Here is a 22,335-nt window from a genome sequence, read left to right as displayed (position 1 = left end):
TCGCGATGTTAAGACGCTTTTGATCTGAAGGCGTGTGATTAAATGTGTGAAATCGGTGTCGTGGACAAAACTATAATCGTGCCGACGTATTCGTTTCTCTCATTAGTAAACGAACGTTTGATTCACAAAAGAAATATATTTTTAAACGGACGACTCGGGAATCACAGTATAATTCCCATAGTTCCATTGGTGTTACTCCAGAGTTTTGACGACTTTATTGTTATTTTAAAATGTGGAGAGAAATAAAAATAAAGTGAGCGTTTTGACCGGTAGTGTGCGTATAATTCTATACGTCCTCTCCCATTCCACAGTGTGTTTATTTTTTTTTTTCTTTTCTGTCCCCACCTCAGTGAGTTTTGCTCCAAGGTGAAGAACTCTATCTACTGGAACATTGACCCGTCAGACTCCAACATGCTGTGGGACCAGGTGTTTATGATCGACGCCATAGCGAACCCTTCAGCCCACAACCTCAACCACTCCATGGTGGGCAAGATTCTCAACGACAGCCCCGCCAACCGCTACAGCTTCGTGTGTAACGTCCTGATGGATGTGTGTGTGGACCACCGCGACCCCGAGAGGTACGGATGTTTCCGGAATCCTGTTTCACCTCTTTAGTTCCTTGCTAGGAATGACGTCTTTCTGATCGTTTCCACTCAAGGACTACGTTAAAGACACTAGACACGGAATGTGTAGCTCAGAGGTCTTCACTGTTCTCCAAACCAGACCTTGACGTGTGCACCATGAAAAGACAGAAATGATTGAGCATTATAATAATAAACATTTTAATAAATATCTGGATGTGCGTTTACTATTATTTAGGTTACTGGTAATAGGGAAAGCAATATCTCGTGACCCAAATCCTTCCAAAATCTATTGATGTGAATGTCCTTTGAAGCCACGGCCTTTGTTTAATGTTAGAAATTGTGTGTGTGTGTGTGTTGTGTCAGGGTTAACGATATCGGTATCCTATGTGCGGAGCTGACCGCATACTGCCGTTCTCTGAGCGCAGAGTGGCTGGGGGTCCTAAAGGCTCTGTGCTGCTCTTCCAACAACGGCAACTGCGGCTTCAACGACCTGCTCTGTAATGTGGACGTGAGTACACGCACTCACTCACACACACACACACACACACACACACACTCTCTCTCTCACACACACACTTTCCACACTGCTTCAGGTACATGATTTACTGTGTACTGTGGCTTCGCCAGTCATGCAGAAAGTGAGACTTATTATTAAACGTTATTAAAATAGGTATGAAAGTGAAAATGACATGTACGTGCGTGCGTGTGTGTGTGTGTCTGTGTGTGTGTGTGTGTAAGAAGCAGCAGAGATCGAAAACTTGACCAAGGCCAAAAGCGTTAATATCTTCATAATCCATATATATTATTATGAAGATATTAACGTGTGTGTGTGTGTATACATATATATATATATATATATATATATATATATATATAAACCTTTATTAATCTTTATATATATGTATTTATTTATTTATTTAAATGTGTTGTGGGGGTTTTTTGTAAATGTGCATCTATTTATAGATCCATCATGAAATAAAGTACAAGGCTCTGTATTATTCAGAATTATTATGGGGTGTTTTGAATTACTCGCTCCTTTGCTCACGGCTTTAAAAGCTGTCATGCGGCGCGGGAAGTGCGTTGTGGTACCGAACCCGGTCGTACCTGTAGGGGGTGGTCTGAGTCCGGTCGCGCTCTGACTGAGCTGCGGTTCACGTGAACGCAACGCAACACACCGTGTACCCTGGTCCGCACTTATCCAGGAAGTATAGTGCTCTGCGCGTGTGTTTAGCCAATGGCGTACATACGTGCCCAGCGTGCAAACCACCCTAATTCTACACATTTCTAATTACTAGATTGAATCATGTTGAATTTATTCACGTCGTATAACTATAGTCAGGGCTGTAAAAATAAATACATGTCCCAAAGCAGATTGTGTTTTCCAGCATAGGAAAAAACCAGTTTAGAGAGAATGCGGTTTAGGACAATTGGGTCTATGGGGCGAGTGACGGTTGGGTGACGGTTGGGTGACGGGTGACGGTTGGGTCTATGGGGCGAGTGAGCAGGAGCGCGTACTTTTGATAGCGTTTACCCCTCTGTTTCACCAGGGGATGGATTTCCACTATGTTTTTTATATTAAATAACATTACATCTGCTCTCTGGGACGGTTTAGGAACTGGTCATGACGACAATGTTCATTACACGTTACCCCCTGTCTTTAAAATGCCATTTTGTTTCCCTACAGGTGAGTGATTTATCCTTCCACGACTCCCTAGCTACGTTTGTTGCCATCCTTATAGCCCGGCAGTGTCTGCTCCTGGAGGATTTGGTGCGCTGCGTGGCCATCCCTTCTCTCCTCAATGCCGGTACTGTATTGCCTTCACACTAAGCTTAATATCATTCATAAAATACCATTATACTACGGAAGCCCTAAGCGGCCATGCATTATTCATGTTTTTTTCTGTTGTTTTCTCGTGATCTCGACTTACAGCTGTTTTCTCACGATGTAATTTTATTGCGAGAAAATCTGGCGCTTTGCGAACGGGACTGGTGTCACACGCACGTCGGCATCTGCGCCATCATAAACGTAATAATTCCCCGCTGTAGAGACGGACTTTATCTCCGCATTAAGAGAGAGGGATGTGTGTCCCCTTCTCAAGTGTGGGACACTAATGTGGAAATGGTCGATCCTGCAGGGACGAGGTATTGTCGAAGGCCAACACGGAAGTTCGCATCACCCCGATTCCCTCGACAAAAAGCCAATAGGATTTTTCCATTGGCTTTTGGATCATTGCGGAAAATAAACTCTGCGATCAACAGAAGTTTACGATTCTTACACGTTTCGTTCATTAAGAAAAGATTTTGAAGCCTGGGTACAATCTCCAGAAGTAAAAAAGCGCTAATGTTATACTATAAACAAACTACACGACGGTCACATGACTACAGCATCACCACCGCTACGCTTCCGACAACTCTTTCAATTTTTATTTTAAAAAAACAATACAATTGGAAAATACTATAAATTGATAAATCTACACGTTGGAACGTTTAAACACACGAAGGCTGTAGTAGACGAGATTTCCTGTTCGGCGTGATGACGTTTAATGTCCCCGACAACCTCTGTAGTACCGTTTAGCCACTTGTTAGAAACAGTCTTTTTCAAGACACGTAAAAGCTTTTTAAAAAAATCCTGAGTGGTGTAGTACTGATGTGTTTTATGTCGTAGTATAAAACGTGAACACATATTGAGCTTGTGTTAACCACAGACCTTATTTCAGGCATTTAACCAAAAAACCCATTCAAAAACCCCCCACTGACTTCAGACGATGGATGTCCAGTACACAGGAAAATGAAGTCGAGATCACGAGAAAACAACAGGAAAAAAAGAATAATGCATGGCCGCTTAGGGCTTCCGTATTATATACTGCACGTTATTATTATTATTTTTAATTAGCTTGTGACCAAGTTGAACGAAAATTTGTTCTGTGCTTGTTTCATCTGTAGTATGATGTTGGGTTCTTACATGTCAGGCATACTAATTCAGTCGAATTTAATACGAGTTAGTTTTAAAGCCGTTCGTATCCGAGCGTATTCTCGGGGGAAATTAGAATCGGACGAAACGGTGACGTTTGAGAAACGAAGCTTTCTCAGTCGGCGGATGAAATGGATGCCGAGCGCTATTAGGGTGTTACCTGTAGACTACCAAATAAACGCTACAAAAAGTCTCTCTGTTTTTATTGATTCAAAAGCAGATATGACTCGTGCAGTTATGTTGTATAAAACTGGTGGATCAGTGCCAAACAGCAATCATTTCCAAATGTGCAGCTGTAATGTATAAAGGCTGAGGTGGAGCAAGACTCTGGCTAAGTGTTCAAACCAACCCCCGGAACAAATGAATTAAGACGCTACTCGCATGTAGGTCGCAGACCGAAAACTGAAACCGAGGAAAAATTACACCTGGTCTCGGGTGTTTCTAGAATAAACCTTCAGTTTAGAGAATAATCAGCAGCAACAGGTCTTAAAGAGCACCTATGATGGTTTTAAAGCTCTCATACAAATGATTTACATGCATCCAAGGTCAAGAAACACTTTAACGTGCTCGTAATTTAAACTGCAGCTTTACCTTCCCCCCCTCAGTGTCACAAACGACTCGTTAAATGATTCGTTCTAAAGTATTCGTTCTAAACTCCTCCTTTCAGAGAGCATACTCTGCTCTGATTGGTTAGACGTCCCAGTCTGTTGTGATCGGTCTACCGCTGTCAGCGAGCAGCCAGTGAAGACCAGAGGCGGGGCTTTTTGTTGCAAACCTACGTAGGTTAATACAGGAAGTAAAGTCTGGAATCACTAACGAATCGTTTCAGCTGTTCAGAATCGGTTCCTTCTTTTAGGAGTCAATAACTTTGATTTGTTTAAACTTTGCAGATTTTTACATTCACAAACAGCTCTATAACACTACATGAAAGGTAAAATCTGAAAATCCATAAGAGGTGCAGATTATACAGTGCTGTGAAAAAGTATTCACCCCCATCCTGATTTCTTCTGTTTTTGTGTATATCTCGTACTAAATTGTTTCAGAAATAAATTCAAACAAAGACGACCCGAGTAAACACAAAATACAGTTTTTAAATGGTAATGTTATCTATTGACGCAAAAATAAAGACAGTTATCTTATACCACAACTGGGCCTGTGTGAAAATGTATTTGCCCCCGTAGTTACAAATTCCCCAAATCGATGAAACTGCATTCGTAACGGGGTTCAGCGAGACAATGATCCACAGCGTAGGAGTAAGTCCTAGTCCTAGAAGTAAGCGAAAGACTGATCTCCAGTTATCGGAAGCATTTGGTTGCGGTTAAGTTTAAGGGGGCAATTAGTTTTCCACACGGGTGATAAGTGTTGGATCAAATCAAATAACTGTATTGCGTGTTTACCCGGGTTGAGTTTGTTTTATGTTGTATTTCGTCCGAAGATCTAAAACTATTTAGTATGAGATGTACACAAAAAAAAAAACAGAAGAAATCGTAATGGGGCAAATACTTTTTCACAGCACTTTTAGATAAACAAATTTTAGAGGAATTTTACATCTCTCTGGCTGTCAAAGTTCAAACCCGACCAAACAAAAACCAGGCATAACTTGTGCACATCACAACAGCATCATAACCTATATTTAAAAAACAACTAACCGCCGTTCCTTCATTTTCATTCACGTTCCTCCCTAAATTATTGAACATAATAATTTAAAACATAAACAGATATCATATTGACCTCATATTGCTTGGAGAGAATGGTTTGATTGTTAACATAAGCCTGTCCCGTCTAATCTGTTATCGTTAATATATTATCAATAAACAAGCTAATGTTTACAGTGGTTACCATAGAAACAGTGCGGAACTAATGGCTAAATGATCATACGACTTGAATTGCATTTTCCTCGTCACGTCGTACGTCTCGTTAAGAGCCCAGACGCTCCGGAGCTCATCACAGGGCCTCGGGATAACCGCGCTCGCAGTGCGTAGAGATCTTGCTGTTTGCATTAGCGCACCGTACGTGAGTACACGTCTGGGAATTTGGTCTCGAGCTGTCCGTCCTGCAGCCAGGGAGCCGCTCACACATTAGACAAACATTTCACATCTCTCTGGCTGTTTCGAGTAAATATAGTCATAGATGTCAGAGTTATTTCGCACAGTGCCGCTGAAGTCTTTTTTTTTTTTTTTTTTTAGTGCTCCACAAAAACACTTCAAAGCAAGTTCCTCTCGAACCTGTGCCTTTTTTCGTCTGTCCATTATATTCACGCAGCTCGTGTAAGAGTGAGGCGGCGAGTGTATCGGCGGTGTCGTGGTGCAAACCTCTCACCGTGTGGACACACTGCGTTCACACGGCTATGAAGCAGTGACTCATAGGGAGACGCCAGATCAGACTGCTGTGTGTGTGAGAGAGATGCATTCCGGGCATGGTGATTCATATCCCAATACAGGTTTCACTGTGGTTTGCTCAGCCCCAGGCATGTCTCCTATAGAGGTGTGTAACCAAAGCTGTTGTACTGTAGTACAATAATGTAGTCACTGATGCTAGAAGACATTCATCCTGTGATCATATGATAAGATCGCAGTCTCAAAGGTGCGCGAGTCTCACAGTTTTCTCGTGTGCGTCAGTCCCTCCAGGATTTTGCGATCGCAGAAATGAACGCAGAATCAACTCTTCGGTTCAGGAGTTCGGAATATTTTTTTCGTCTTTTTCCAAATCACAGCAGGTTTTCCACAGATTTGGGCCGCGTCATGTGACGTGTTCACGACGCGCATTCAGCCAAAACTCTCCAGTTTTCAGTTAAGACTGAACGCTGATGTTTAGCTCGTGGTGTTGGGAGCGAAGTGAGAAATATCTGTCATAGATAGATAGATAGATAGATGGATAAATAGATGGATAGATAGATATATTTGTGGGTGGGGATTAGTTTTTGATCAGCCAGAACATTTTACTGATAAAAAGACCACATTGCCGATGTTTGTCCAGTCTTCAACTGTATTCCGCTACATGATTGGCTAAAAGCCGCTGGTATACTTTTTGGGTTTTTTTTTTTTTTTTTTACGCGTACGTGAGTGTATGTGCGCAGTCGTACGCGTAGCCTTTCAAAGTATACTCCATTTGACGTGTACGCGTACACGGTCGGCGGTCGACACACGCGCATTACGATAACTGACACTACCCTTCTTGGCCTACAAGAGTCAGTACAGAGCAGTAAAGCAGGTCTTCTCTTGTGAAGAACGACAACGAAGAAGAATCACAACAACACGAAGAACAACGTTCGGACCATCTCTCGCCACGCTTAGGCGACACGTACAAATCCTTATACGCTTTAAGGCTAGAATTATACAAATGCGGTGACTTTCTAACCTGCACTCGTTTCTGTCTCTTCTGGTTATTCTGGTTTTTTTCTTCAACTCCCTTGAGAATCGACGGCCCTGGGTCAGTGCTGCCACCTTGTGGAACAACTATGTAGTGCAAAATAATGAAATCTGCATGTACGACGTACACGCGGTTAGTAAAATCTGGCGGCGTGCGAACAGTACGCGAGTACGCCGCTGATGATGAAATTTTCGTCACGTGTACTACACGCTGTTCCCAGCGCACGTGTAAAAAAAAAAAAAAAAAAAAAATTAAGCATACTTTCTGCTTAATTGGATAATAGCATTAACGAGCAGGTTTCTAGTTGTTCCTAATAAAGTGGACAGTGAGTGTACATACTATGATGTAACCAAGCATGTAGAAGGTTTCCTGAACAAAAGGAAACAAACAGGATGGGATCTTGTAATGCGGTACGTTGGGTAATACGATCGTATTTTGCATGGCCAATGTATTTAGCATGGTTTAACTTGATTGTGTGTGTATGTGTGTGTTTGTGTTACAGCCTGTAGTGAGCAGGACTCCGAGCCAGGAGCCAGACTGACCTGCAGGATTCTGCTGCATTTGTTCAGGACCCCTCAGAGAAATCCATGCCCACAGGACAGCAAGACAGGTAACACACACACACACACACTTTTGTCACATGTGTGCATGCGAGATTTGCAGGTGCTTTCAGTGCATCATATACCAGACAGAACATTTATTGGGATTAGTGATTTTTCAAAAATGCTGAGTTTCCTCCGGGTAATCAAGTTTCCTCCCCCAGTCCAAAGACATACGTCATAGGCTGATAGACATTTCAGAATCGTCCGTTGAGTGTGTGCGAGTGTGCCCTGCGATGGGTTGGCACCCCATCCAGGGTGTGTCCCCCCCCCCCCCCCCGCCTCGTACCCTGGGATAGACTCCCTCGCGACCCTGTGTAGGATAAGCGGTACAGAAAATGGACGGATGGACTTGTTTTATTTGTATCTCTGAATAAATCGCCGCACTGTTTTCCTCAGATAAGGCGGCGGTGGGCATCAGGTCGTCATGTGACCGCCATTTGTTGGCCGCATCTCAGAACAGCATCGTAGTGGGAGCGGTGTTTGCCGTCCTAAAGGCTGTCTTCATGCTCGGTGAGGTTTTGTTTTGTTTTAAATTCCATGCCAGTTTTACTTTTGTTGTAGTTATGTACACGTACACTACCAGTCAAAAGTTTACACACGCCCATTCTTTATATTGATTTATTATTTTTTTCCCCACATTTTATAATAATAAAGTCATCAAAACTTCTGGAGTAACACAAATGGAACTATGGGAATTATGTCGATTAAAAAAAAAAAAAAAATCCGAAATAATTTAATATTTTACTTCGTCCATTTAAAAGATATATTTATACGTCGGCACAATTTATTTTTTTGTCCGCGACACCGATTTCACACATTTAATCACACGCCTTCAGATCAAAAGGTTTTTTTTACGATCGGGAGGAACGTTTCAGCCGAGTGTCCACAAACTTTTGACCGGTGGTGTGTATGAACGTTAATCGTGGCGTACGTTATTCGAGACGGTCAGATGTATTTTCGGTTTGTTTACCGAGCCGAGGAATCATTTCCGAGGCGAATGCTCACGGAGGAATAAGAGTGTCGGTCTGTTAAACGTAAGTTCGCGACGGTCTGTGTGTGTGTGTGTGTGTGTGTGTGTGTGTGTGTGTGCATCCTGTCGACCGCGTATGTAGGAGACGCCGAGTTAAAAGGCTCGGGCTTCTCCCACCCTGCCGGCTTAGACGACATCGGGGAGGACGACATGGGCTCGAAAAAATCCGGAGGCCGCAACATCTCCATAGAAACGGCCAGCCTAGATGTTTACGCCAAGTACGTGCTGAAAAGCATCTGCCAGCAGGTGAGAAGCCACGAGAGCGTCTGCTTTTATTTTTTGGAGTTTAATGCTGTTCACTTAACCGGTTTGGGTTCATGTAGCTGTAATGCCTTCAACGAGTAACAGGATTAGCTATTTATTTTTATTTATTTATTTATTTTTAACCAAACAAGCGTGGGTTGTTGAAATACTGTGCGTCTCTCCATCGCTCCATCCGTTGTCCGTCTCCGTTTCAGGAGTGGGTGGGAGAGCGCTGTCTCAAATCTCTCTCGGAGGACAGCAGTGCTCTTCAGGACCCGGTGCTGGTAAACATCCAGGCACAGAGGTTGCTGCAGCTCATCTGTTACCCACACAGACAGCTGGACAGCGAGGAAGGAGAAAACCCTCAGAGACAGCGCATCAAACGCATCCTCCAGGTCTGAAACACACACTCGCGTTCACGGCTGTTAAATAAGACTCTTAGAATCTCGACTTAGCGGCGGTCACGCTAAACTTTCAGCATTTGAGATTTCTCCAGACAGCGCCGTGAATACGGGCGGCGACCGGGTGTGACCTCACGATTGTGACCTCACGCAGCGACACCGCGATCCAGCTTTGTTCATTAGTATCAGTTTAACGCCGCGTCGTTTAAAACGGGATGGTTTTGAATCTCGGCTTTTCAGAAGAGGTCACGGCCGTGACCTGTCGGTCTTCTCTCGGTCACGCGTCTCCGCACGATACGAATTCATTCGCCGAATCAGAGCGCGCCAAACTTGAACTTTGGAACGCGGCGAAATGCGAAACTTGGCACAAAGCTTGCGTTTCCGGTCTCCAGACCTTTCGCATGTTATATACTTCTCCGTCCATTAGCGTTTAAACGTCCTGGTTACATTGTTGCACTTGAAAAAAAAAAAACTGTTTTTGTAATAAAGCGTTTAGAGGAATTCATCTGATTAGCTGCAACAGAGAATCCGCTACAGGACGCACCACGGTTCATGTTTAAAAACACATTGCTTCAGTTCTACTCGCTGAAATACTTTCCTGGGACTGCATCCACACCACAGTCCACCAGTTCTCCACCCCCGGTCTAGAAACATTACGTCTTAAGTATTACAAACAGCGTTTACAGGAAATGCCCCCCTTTTTAGACATATTGGTTCATCATAGACCAAACACTACAGAGCGTCACTTTTCTAACAAGTTAAAAGCAACACTCATTCATTACAAGTTTAAAGGAACCTTAAGTGTGTTCATGTGATTATTTCAGTCTGGTGTGTGTGTGTGTGTGTGTGTGTGTGTGTGTGTGTACTCACACACTTGTATCAGTGTCCCAGTGAGTGTAGCCGATACTCTAAGTACCCTGCCATGTTCCATCCATCATACTCGTGAACTTCACGTGACCCCCCGCATGAACAAACCCTAGTAAATCCACCCGAGTGCTCTCTGTCCAGACGTATATTCAGTGGGGTGGTGAGGGGATCCGTTTCCACTTTGAAGAAGCTGCTCTACAATTTCAGCTGTTGGACAGCAGTAATCTAATTATTGTCCTTATTCCGAATGACAATATTGTGATTAAGGTGTTTACATGAGTCGCTTTTAGAATACTCCTTTCACGTTCCCGTGTTACATGTTATAGAACATAGATCGATTAACGGCACACGTCTTTACGTCCCCACGTCACGCCGTCCGACGTTCCCTCCAGAATTTCACGTATCGACATACAGTTGGTTTTCGTTGTGGTACCGTATACAGTTTATGGTGATTCATGTTTAATTTTACGAAAGGTTCAAGTGCGGTTAATTATGTGTCATGCTGTACGTGCTAATAGACGACTGCTTGAAGCGGTGGGCTGCGTCCCAAACCGCGTACTTACCTACTATATAGTAGCTGATATAAATGCATCTCGCTTACTATATAGTAGGCAAGTACGCGGTTTGGGACGCAGCCGTGCTCTCTTGTTTACTGTTAAACGGTTGAGCACTGCCGTGTGTGTACGTGTCCTGTCGCAGAATGCGGTGAAAACTCTCACACGACGTTAATAGTGTGATTAAGGTGTGTACATGTCTGTAACGCACTTCCATAATGCGACTAAAGCAGGAATACTCCACACGTCTTAATTCCATTTGTGTTTACTTCGAGTATGACTTTAATCGGATTAAGGTCATCGATAAACGCTGTTTACATGCTAGTTTCTTAATCAGAGTATCGTCTTAATCGGGTTAATATCGGAATATTGTTGTCCATGTAAACGTACTGTATGTTTGCTTTCTAACAGCCACTGTTTGGATATTTGGATCTGTATGGCATTCTCAAGCCTTCATTTTTTTTGAATATTAATTATGTCGGTCGCGTGGTATAAATTCAAGTGTACATTATGCCGTGTGTAAGCAGTGCTTCTTAAAACCGACCCTCGTTTCTACGCCTTCACTCCCCCGTGCTTTTTGCCTGCGCTCAGTCCTTTCGTGCTGTGTCTGACTCTCTCTCTTGCAGAACCTGGATCAGTGGACCATGAGACAGTCTTCTCTTGAGCTCCAGCTAATGATCAAGCAAAGTTCTAATAACGTAAGTCATGTCTCTACCAACATAAGAAATGTTACACGCCTCGACAGAAACGAGTGCAGTCGAAATGGACGTACGATCGTTAGTAGTTTTTCATTAAAAGGATATTTCGGCTGTTTTAACACGGGGGTTTTAACACCACATCTGTCGCGTGCGTCTGATTACAGGCAATTATTCCGGCACATTTCCCCTTATTGAAAAGGAAATGAAAGGCCGCTAGCACGAAGCTCAGTTCTTTTGGCATTCAAAGCGCATTTGGTGAATTTCATTTCAAATAAAGCAAAACACAATCTCCCAAAAGTTTCTGTCATGTCCAGGAGTGATCAGACCCACAAAATAAGATACAAATTAACAGAAAAACCTTCATTAAGTCTATGAGTCTTGTTTTTTGGTGGGGGTGGTTTCCTTTTATTTGTCACCCATCTGTAGATGCAGTTAAAATAACACTGAAGTATTTGTTTAGTGCTGTTTTTAGTACGATAGGGTATGTTATCGGACACCGGGTTATAGATTAGATATCGACGCAGCACGTTTTCACTGTGTACAGGAGCTCTATTCCCTGCTGGAGAACATCGCCAAGGCAACCATCGAGGTTTTCCAGAAGTCTGCGGAGATGAACTCCAGTAACCCTTCCTGGAACGGCTCGGCCGCCTCCAGCAGCTCCGTCTCCAATAGCAACAACACCAGCAAGCTCAAACCAGTACTCAGGTGCGTGACCCCAATCGGGGCTCGGCAGAAACCTCATCCTCTCAGGGCCTCTCTCGCCTTACTGGGTTTCTGCTCGATGGAGAGCCTTTTAAACATACTATGACCTTCTTGCGAACTTTTAAAAGAAAAAGGGAAACGTTTCAATCAGTCAGTGGCCTGGCGGTTCTAACAAGCAGCCATGGTTCCATGCTGGTGCATTAATGGCAGTCTGTGTGGCGCTGAAGTGACGTGTTTTGTGCATGCGTTTGTGTGTAGTTCTTCAGAGCGCTCGGGCGTGTGGTTGGTGGCCCCGCTGATCGCTAAACTGCCCACGTCAGTGCAGGGACACGTCCTGAAAGCAGCCGGGGAGGAGCTGGAGAAGGGGCAGCACCTAGGGTCGTCCTCCCGCAAGGAGAGAGATCGTCAGAAACAGAAGAGGTACAAAAATCTTTTGAAATCCAACGAAAAGTAACCATGTCTCTTCATTTAAATGGAATGAACAACACGGCAAATTGTCATGTCGTATGATCGCGTTCCCTCTGAAAGTATTGGAGCAGCAAGGCCAGTTCATTTGAAGACGTTTTTCATTTGAGACCAAAAGACGAACAGGAGACGGATTTCTGAATTTCAGCTTTCTTTTCCTGATATTTGCATCTACGTCGTGTTAAACAACATGGAACTCGGCACCTTGTGTGTCGTTTAATACGTATAGGTGTAAATGTTAGGAAACGAAAGGCGAAGTTCTGATCTGTCGAACCCAAGCGTCTTCAGTGTATAGCAAAGTAAGTAAATAAAGAATTGGCCTTGCCGGTCCAATGTTGGATTCGTACAGTTGATCCATACAGAAATACGTACATACTTGCATGCATTGATAAATATATACAGTGCTGTGAAAAAGTATTTGCCTGATTTGTTCTGTTTTTGTGTATATCTCATATTAAAAGGTTTCAGAAATGAAAACAATCTAAGGTAAAATAAAGGCAACCTGAGTAAACACAAAATACAGTTTTTAAATGATAATGTTATTTATTGAAGCAAATAAATTCTCCAATACCAACCGGGCCTGTGTGAAAATGTATTTGCCCCTCAAATCTATGAGACTGCATTCATAATGGGGTTCAGCTGGACTAGACACAAGCAGGCCTGATTACTGTAAAACCCTGTTCAATCAAATCAACACTTAAATAGAACTTTTTCAACAGCATGAAGTTGGTTAAAAGGTCTTACCCAGTAACACACTATGCCAAAGAAATCCCAGAAATGATGAGGAAGAAGGTGATGGAAATACATCAGTCTGGGAAGGGTTACAAAGCTATTTCTAAGGCTCTGGGACTCTAAAGAACCACAGCGAGAGCCGTTATCTCCAAATGGAAAAACTGGGCACAGTGGTGAACCTTCCCAGAAGTGGCCAACCTTCCAAAATTCCTCCAAGAGCACAGCGACTGCTCATCCAGGATGTCACAAAAGAGTCAAGGACAACATCAAAGGACCTACAGGCCTCTCTTGCATCAATAAAGATCACTGTTCATGACTCCACTATCAGAAAGACACTGGGCAAAAATAGCATCCATGGAAGAGTGGTGAGGTGAAAAGCACTGCTAACCCAGAACAACATTAAGGTTCATTTGAATTTTGCCCAAACACACCTTGATGCTCCTCAAACCTTTTGGGAGAATATTCTGTGGACTGATGAGTCGAAAGTGGAACTGTTTGGAAGACAGGTGTCCCGTTACATCCGGCGCAAACCAAACACAGAATTCCACAAAAAGAACATCATACCTACGGTCAAGCATGGTGGTGGAGGTAGTGTGATGGTGTGGGGATGCTCTGCTGCTTCAGGACCTGGGCGACTTGCAGTAATTGAGAGAAACATGAATTCTGCTCTCTACCAGAAAATCCTAAAGGAGAATGTCCGGTCTTCAGTTGAAACTCAAGCGCAGCTGGATTACGCAGCAAGACAATGAACCAAAGCATAGGAGTAAATCCTAGTCCTAGATGAAAGTGAAAGACTGATCTCCAGTTATCAGAAGCATTTGGTTGAGTTCTTGCTGCTAAAGGTGGCACAACCAGATTTTAAGTTTAAGGGGGCAATGATTTTTTGTTTGATAACTTCTAAATCTATACCAGTACCGCATAAAGATACCTCTATTTACAAAACATCGAATCATGTATTTGGTCCAGTAAGTAATAATGGGGTAGGTTGTCAGAATATGTTCTATCCATGATATTGTAGATTAATTTATCTGGATATTTTATTGTCAAGTCACTCTGTGTCACTTCAATTAGTTTGTTATTCCTTACCGTATGATCATATGTAAATATCATGGTTCCTCTTTCTGCATTTTTCTCATAAAGATCACGCGTATTTCTGGTCTGTGTCTCATTCGTTTATACTGTGTTGTTGTGCGATTTGTTTTGTAGTATGTCACTGCTGAGTCAGCAGCCTTTCCTGTCTCTGGTACTGACGTGCCTGAAGGGCCAGGACGAGCAGAGAGAGGGACTCCTTACCTCCCTCTACAGCCAAGTGCAGCAGGTACAGCGGCCGTTCAGGATAACGAGTTCAAATGTTGCATGTATTCGTCCGATTCCGATTCTGTTCTTATAAGCTACGTCCTGTTTTGGAGTCTTGGCCAGAATGCATGGGGCATGGTCTGATGTGTGAATAAATGTTAACCGTACGTACAGTATATTAGCGATGTGAGGAGCAGATCTCAGCTCCAGTCAAATCTCTGTCTAGTGATGGTTTGCGTCTGTGGTTCCTGAACACTGTGTTTGCTGAACCTTTAATAGATCGTCACTAACTGGCGTGAGGATCAGTACCAGGACGACTGCAAGGCCAAGCAGATGATGCACGAGGCTCTGAAGCTGCGGCTCAACTTGGTGAGGGCCGTGTTCTTTCCTCTCACGTGCCACTCCGGTGATTGGGTTTGCTGACTGTTTGTCGTTTGGTTTAGGTGGGCGGGATGTTTGACACAGTGCAGCGCAGCACACAGCAGACCACCGAGTGGGCGGTGCTTCTCCTCGACATCATCAGCAGCGGCACAGTCGACATGCAGTCCAACAAGTGAGTGACAAACTGTTACTGAGAGTTGTAAGCTGAGCATTAACCTCCTTTTTTTTATTATTATTATTATTATTTTTAATCTGCATCGAAATAAATTTGATGTCAAGAACAGATCCAGAATGTGAATCAGTGTATTTCCTTTTTTTCCGGGAGGGTGTCACAGTTGTGCATTAATCTGGAAAGTCTGGTTTTGGCCAAAATCTGCACCTCTTCTTTACACATTTACATTTAAATGACCAGACCGCTTCTTTCACCTCCATGTTGTGCTACGTTCCTGCTAATGTACAAATCTTTGCATCAAATTAGACCGGTCCTTAAATTTCATCGTCTCGTAGAAGCAAAATAGAAATAAAATTGTACCCAAAATATAGGATAAGTATAAAATAAAAATGCCATCACCCAAATGAAAATCTGCTGTCTGTGCGGAAACCGTTTGCGTGACTTGTCTGTGTGTCTCTCTGTGTGAAAGCGAGCTGTTCACCACCGTGCTGGACATGCTGAGCGTGCTGATTAACGGAACGCTGGCAGCCGACATGTCGAGCATTTCTCAGGGTGGAATGGAGGAGAACAAGAGGGCGTACATGAACCTGGTGAAGAAACTCAGGGTGAGCGAGCGGGAAACGATGCTTCAATTGCTGATGTGGCTAGCTGTCATCAGTCTACAAGGCTGCAGCTTCCTTTTTAGCGTTACTGACGAATAATGATTCATTTCTCCGATGTTAGACATGGCGTAGGTTGTATTTGATCACCCAGGTCAGTGTACGGTGTTGTTTTGAGAGTGTACTGGTTTTCTGTGCAGAAAGAGCTGGGGGATCGTCAGTCTGAGAGTTTGGAGAAGGTGCGACAGTTACTGCCGCTACCCAAGCAGACCCGGGACGTCATTACCTGTGAACCCCAGGGATCCCTTATAGACACCAAGGGGAACAAAATCGCTGGGTTTGAGAAAGAGGTACTCATCATCTAGACTCCTGTTCATTTGTTAACCGGTTAATCCAGGAAGTAAAGTGTATTGGTTACCTCGGGCAATATTTTGTGATTAGTTCAGCCATTTATCCTCCTTTTCTGTCTGTGCTTCTTGTTGCGCAGGGTCTACAGGTGTCGACGAAGCAGAAGATCTCCCCGTGGGACGTATTCGAGGGCCTGAAGCACTCTGCTCCTCTTTCCTGGGGCTGGTTCGGCACAGTACGCGTAGACCGCAAGGTCACCCGCTTCGAGGAGCAGCAGAGACTCCTGCTTTATCACACGCATCTGAAACCCAAACCACGCAGCTATTACCTGGAGCCTCTCCCCCTGCCTCCAGAGGAGGAGGAGCCTCCGACGCCTGTTCCGCAAGAACCAGAGAAGAAGATGGTGGAGGCTGTGAAGACGGATAAGAGCGTGCCTAGTGTGGGGGCCGAACCGGGCAAGAAGAAGTCCAAGAAGAAGAAAACTTCATCTGTAAATAAACCAGAGGTTGGTTAGATTAGGAATTTATTTATTTATTTATTTATTTATCATTTATATATATATATATATATATATATGGTGTTTCTGCCACTTGGGGGTCAATTTATTTATTTATTTATTTTACCAAACACAAGTTAATAAAGTCCAATGGGTCCTGTTCACACCCTGGTATTAAACTCCGTCTCGAGTGATCCGATAACGAGTGGACAGCCAAAACGCTTGGCTGCATACTCCTGGCATTATGAATGCATCTCCAGTGACCACTCGTGACTTGGATTTCATTCTCCATCTCCGCAGGGAGAACGGCGTCACGCACGTTTTATCGCATCTGTCTTCTACGGCGTTTCTTTTTTTCGAAATGAAACGATTGAGATACCAGACGACAAAAGAAGCTCTGAAAAGAGGCCGCTTTCATCGCTGCTGTTACAGCATCGCTTCTATCCGCTATCCCAGCAGCGGAGAGCTCTGCCATTCACTGAGATTTCCAAACAGTCTCGCAACGAGTACGTCTTTTCGTAATCATAGGGCAACGACGCAGTCGATTAAGTGGTCCTTTTGAGTTCATACTACAAATGTTATGTGGTCACATGCGTCCCAAACAACCTCCGGATGTGGTGTGAGCAATTGGTCGTCTCGTTGAACCCTGTTCATGTCAAGAGGCGGTGGTGGCTTGCCGGTTAAGGCTCTGGGTTACTGATCAGAAGGCCAGGGGGTTCAAACCCCAGCACTGGAGCTGGGATGTACAATAAATAAAATTACACTGTACACCGTATACACTACCAGTCAAAGGTTTACACACTCATTCTTTATTTAAATGTTATTTTTTACACATTTTATAATAATAATAAAGTCATCAAAACTCTGGAGTAACACAAGTGGAACTATGGGAATTATGTTGCGATAAAAAATCCAAAATAAATCCAAATGACTTAATATTTTAGCATCTTCAAAGTAGATGCCCTTTTTTGCCTAGAATTTCCAGAAATGTATTCTTGGCATTTTCTCAACTGATTTCTTGAGGAATTTCCCTGAGATGTTTTTTTTAAACGGTATTAAAGGAGTTCACACCGACGCCGGACTCTTATCGGCTGCTTTTCGGAATATTTCGCTCCGAGTCGTCTGTTTAAAAAAAATAAATAAATAAATAATTTGTAAATAAAATGTTAGTTTTCTAATGAGAGAAACGAATACATCGGCACGATTATATTTTTGTCTACGACACCGATTTCACACGTTTAATCACACGCCTTCAGATCAAATGGTTTTTACGATCGGGAGAAACATCTCGGCCGAGTGTCCACAAACTTATGACCGGTAGCGTGGCCATGTACTGAATGACTTCCTCTATGGAAAAAAAAAAACAGGTTTTTACTTCATAGTATTCTGGCCAGCGTAAAAGAAAGTAACTTCTCAATATGTTATGCTGACTACTTTTTAAACTGAAACGAAAAAAAAAAAACCCCCCCGCTGTTTTAAGGAAAACAGGAATGTATTCTGGGAAGAAAAACACACTAAACCGTGAGCAAAAGAACGAAGGTGGGAGAGCAGGAAAGTCTTGCGTCCAGACGGTTCAGCACGATTTGGGTGAAGCTGTTAATGTTGAAGTGCTTTTTCGACTCTGACTAACATCTGTTCGTTATCTGTGTTATCCAGGACTACACATTACGTAACCCAGGTGTAATGACGTTTCCTGGATCAGGCATGAATCCCGAGCTCATGAACATGAGCCAGGCCAACCACTCTTACAGACCGATACATTACAACCAGACGCCCATCATGTACACTCAGAATCAACCTCTTCCTCCAGGTCAGGCTTGGATCATCACCTTCACATCCTCTTTTTAATCAGAACATCATCATCAGATCTGAAATCACTGATTACTCATCACTCACTTGTCCTGCTGTGTAGACTGGTACTTATAGAGCAGCACTAACTGACTCCGGACCGAACACGTAGCTCGTGTATTTCCGAACACGCACCGTTACATAAACGGCACGGTGTAAATTACCCGTTGAGCTGCAAACACACAAAAAAAAAAGAGCATATTCCTATGAAAAGAAGTCATTTTGTGTATTAAATATACCACTAACATACCTGATCGGTTAAATAACATATTGAATTTAAATTCATAAACGAGTTCGGCTGTTCGGTTCTCCATACCGAACGGTACTCCTTGAGCCGGAAGAAATAGCGTCGTAATACTGTACAGTTTGGATTAACAGAGCACTGTGGGTAATAACGTAGTGGACTATCCAGGAAGTAGAATTCGTGCCTTGAGAATTAACAGTGCTGCACTCTGAATAGTGGACTAAACAATGAAGAGGGAATGAAATCAGACACCGCATCAATCTTTAACAGTAATAAATACGTGATTTTTTATTTTTATTATTTATTTGTTTATTTTTTGCATATGTACACGAGCGACTACAGTGTTTTGATCTTTCTTATTCACACTGTGCCTGTGATTATTTTATAGGAGGACCAGGACTGGAGCCTCCATACCGACCTCGCATGCCTTTGAACAATCCTCAAAAGATCATGTCCACGCGGTCCAATTACCCAGGCATGATTTCCAACCTCCAGGGCATGATGGGCATGGATAACAAGCAGTACACGATAGGCTTCAAACCGCAGCCCACCATGCCACAAGGCCAGATTCGACAGCAGCTGCAGGTCAGACTGGTGAGTCTGATTACAGACGTTGAAAGCACAGAAACACAAGAAGCGCCAGCTGAGAGAGACCATAATTAGCCGTTAGTCATGTTCTGTGCGCGATTATGCTTGGGCCCGTACTAGAGGTCGTGTAGTGACGATCCTTAAACCAGTTGTGTCCATTTAGTCACTTCTTGGGTCTGCTGAGTGTTTTAGACTCTTCCTTTGTTTATAAATGCATCAAAGTTTAAAGTCGAATTCCATCCTGTTTATTCACGTCTCGAGGTTCTAAATAAAACTGGAACGATGTTAAACAAAAGTCCAGCGCGCACACAAAGGCCAAGAGTCTAAAGCCGCTTCTCCACCGAAATTACCCGCATTAATTAATTAATCCCCAGGAACTTTTTTTCCAAGGAACTGTTTGGTTCCTCCAGACCTTTGTCGTCTGCGTGTCCATCGTGGTGTAAAGTACCGTGAAGATTAGGCAGATTGGTCCGGTGACGTATGACCGCGCGCAACAAGAGCTTGATGAGGATACGAAGCCTCGAAGTATGCTACAATCAAACTGATTATTGGTTCGAAGTACGCTGGTTTCAACGTAGAATGTTTGCTCGGCTCGTAAAAACGCGTAGAAGGCGCAAACAAGAGAGTTTACTGAAACCGAACTGGTGGTGTAGTCGTTAGGATTCGACGCTCTCACTGCCGCGGCCCGGGTTCGATTCCCGGTCACGGAATGATTTTTTTTAAATCTTTGGATGAAGGGTCGTGTCTTTAAAAACGGACAGTCTATTTAACAGCAGCAACAAGCGTGGAGGAGATTCGAGCTGAGCTGCTGTTTACTGTGATGTATTGCTTTGCTAAAGAGGAAATTGCGAAAAAGCAGCGGCAGTAAAGCGAATTCAGAATATTCGTAACGCCGGACTTGAGTAAAGTAAGCAAACGGATTTCATCAGCTATCGCTGAGATGACCGAGACGAACGCGCGCGCACACGAGCTTCTCTCGGCACTGGTTTCCTGTGTGAACGACGTCCAGCTCGCTTAACCCACTTGATATTTTTAAGTGTACTTTTTCCATCACGGGTCGCCGCTTCCACTTCCCGCTGTATTTCGTTCTCGGCATAATTACTTAATTATGACCGACTTGTCGTCGGTCCGTCGGCCGTAGTTTTTAAACTCCATCGTGTTGATTCGAATCGTAATAAACAACTGTTAGTGTATGCGCTGCAACAGACTTTTAAAAAATATTGGCACTCAACCAATCAGCATGTTCAGCTCCCAAGTCCTACCCCCAAAAGTTCCTGGCTTTTGAAAAAGTACCACCTCCTGAGAAGTGACTTTGCGAGGGCTAGACGTTTTTCCCGGAACTTAATTTAGACCCTGGTACCTGTGGTTGGAAACACACCGAGTACCTCCAAAAGTGCCTAGTTCCTAGGGAAAGTTCCTGTGGTGGAAAAGCGGCATTAAACACTCGACACCCAGCTCGTATCCGGAGCACATCACGTCTCACGTCAACGTGGGTTAGGATTGGATAAATCTGGCGTGGTGCAGGTATTCACTGAGAATAAACTGTAAAGTTATCCATGATATAGTGGTAGCTATTTTGACATGAATGCTGAATGCTTTGTTTTGTGCGAGAGAGGGGGGAAAAAAAACAAAACATTTTGCCTTATTGTTTGTTTTTGTGACTGGAGAACCAGAGCATGATTGGACAGCAGATGAGACCGATGGTTCCCAATCAGCCATACACGTCCATGCAGCAACCACAGGCAAGAGCTTCCATGCTTTTATTCCCTTCAGTTTCTCTAAACCTCTCTGTATTTGGAACAAAGTGGCTGATAATGGTACTTTTGGTACTATATGTTAACTTGTTTTTGTACAGGACAGTAAGCCATGTTACTATACTTTAATTGATGACTCTCGTGTGCTCGGAGTTGGTTTCTGGTCTTTACATCTGAATTAAAAACGGTGTAACGCACACCTACGCGTGGATCATCCCGCTTATACCGTGGTCGCTTGGCAACGTTAACGGGTCAACGCCATCGTAGATGTTTACAGCCTAAAATTTGACTGAAAGGACTTTAAAAAGATCCATTTTCATTTTACATACGGGTCGATAGGTCTACCCGATTCTGCCCGCTCTAAATCACACTCAGGGATGAAGCAGTGCGATAAGATGACATTTATTTGAAGGAATTATAATCAATAGTGATTAGAGAGATCGTGCGAGTTACCTGCGTCTGTGCCGCATCTCTACTAATAATGACTAAGCTGTGAGTTTAACTACTGTATGCAGCTGTAACTATGTTACCATGGCTACTGTGGTTTATAAGCAGCGTCATTCATTTAGAACGGTGATTAAACTGACTGGAAATCCTTGTGCATTATGCGGTTTGAACGCACACCTTCCATTCCAGCCAATCAGAATAGAGTATTCTGACAGACCATCGTATAATTGAATGTTTTAAAGGATACAGTTTTAAATAACCCAGAACGTCGCTTTTTCACATTCACATTCATTCTCGACCTTTTCTCATATATATATATATATATATATATATATATATATATATATATATATATATATATATATATATATGAGAGAGAGAGAAAGAGAGAGAGAGCAGCAATAGGTTTTGTTACTGAATCTCTAAATGAATATTTAGCACTAAAATTCAAATTTGCTCCATAAACAACTGCTTACTTTGGCTGTCCTCATCTCAGAACATTTCACAGGGCTACACCAGCTACACTTCTCACGTGGGGATGCAGCCGCACCCGTCTCAAGCAGGAGGAATAGTTCCTGCTTCATATAATAACCAGGGCTTCCCGGGAGCCCATCCTGGTACCAACCCTGGTGTGGTGGATCCTCTCAGGCAGATGCAGCAGAGGCCACCTGGATACGTCCACCAGCAGGCGCCTGGGGCATACACAGCCAACATGCCAAACACGCCGAGGTTAGTGAACACACCACACACACGACACTAAAATATAGTGCTGTACATTCATTCCTAGGCTTCTGCATGCCAAAACGAGGACTGATCTACTGGGGTTTTTAGTTGGACAGTCGGATAATGAGAGGCACTGTTGTAGGTATACTTGTACGTAATTTATGTGGAAGACTATTATTAGCTTTGACGGTACTGTTGACGCTTGTGGGCGTGCGCTTTCC

At 43.4% G+C, this 22,335-nt stretch overlaps 1 protein-coding gene across 3 annotated transcripts in view; it reads left to right on the top strand.

Moving 5' to 3' along the window:
- The window catches only part of med12 (mediator complex subunit 12), a 49,824-nt gene that overhangs the window by 20,597 nt on the left and 6,892 nt on the right, over nucleotides 1-22,335 (top strand). Inside the window, exons 21-40 of one of the 3 annotated variants that reach the window (XM_053641432.1) lie at nucleotides 351-578; nucleotides 948-1,092; nucleotides 2,269-2,389; nucleotides 7,427-7,534; nucleotides 7,923-8,036; nucleotides 8,639-8,802; nucleotides 9,015-9,194; nucleotides 11,248-11,319; nucleotides 11,864-12,024; nucleotides 12,280-12,441; nucleotides 14,425-14,536; nucleotides 14,794-14,883; nucleotides 14,958-15,067; nucleotides 15,537-15,672; nucleotides 15,867-16,016; nucleotides 16,154-16,519; nucleotides 18,167-18,320; nucleotides 18,991-19,187; nucleotides 20,864-20,932; nucleotides 21,888-22,120. In XM_053641432.1, the coding sequence (XP_053497407.1) occupies nucleotides 351-578; nucleotides 948-1,092; nucleotides 2,269-2,389; nucleotides 7,427-7,534; nucleotides 7,923-8,036; nucleotides 8,639-8,802; nucleotides 9,015-9,194; nucleotides 11,248-11,319; nucleotides 11,864-12,024; nucleotides 12,280-12,441; nucleotides 14,425-14,536; nucleotides 14,794-14,883; nucleotides 14,958-15,067; nucleotides 15,537-15,672; nucleotides 15,867-16,016; nucleotides 16,154-16,519; nucleotides 18,167-18,320; nucleotides 18,991-19,187; nucleotides 20,864-20,932; nucleotides 21,888-22,120 (3,072 nt within the window). Of the gene's footprint in view, nucleotides 1-350; nucleotides 579-947; nucleotides 1,093-2,268; nucleotides 2,390-7,426; nucleotides 7,535-7,922; nucleotides 8,037-8,638; nucleotides 8,803-9,014; nucleotides 9,195-11,247; nucleotides 11,320-11,863; nucleotides 12,025-12,279; nucleotides 12,442-14,424; nucleotides 14,537-14,793; nucleotides 14,884-14,957; nucleotides 15,068-15,536; nucleotides 15,673-15,866; nucleotides 16,017-16,153; nucleotides 16,520-18,166; nucleotides 18,321-18,990; nucleotides 19,197-20,857; nucleotides 20,933-21,887; nucleotides 22,121-22,335 lie in introns of all 3 variants that reach the window. The other 2 variants (XM_053641431.1, XM_053641429.1) reach the window with 2 other exon arrangements.

Source organism: Ictalurus furcatus, chromosome 14 (assembly GCF_023375685.1).
Source record: "Ictalurus furcatus strain D&B chromosome 14, Billie_1.0, whole genome shotgun sequence".
NCBI lineage: Eukaryota > Metazoa > Chordata > Actinopteri > Siluriformes > Ictaluridae > Ictalurus > Ictalurus furcatus.
This window is presented reverse-complemented; position numbering and strand designations above follow the sequence as displayed.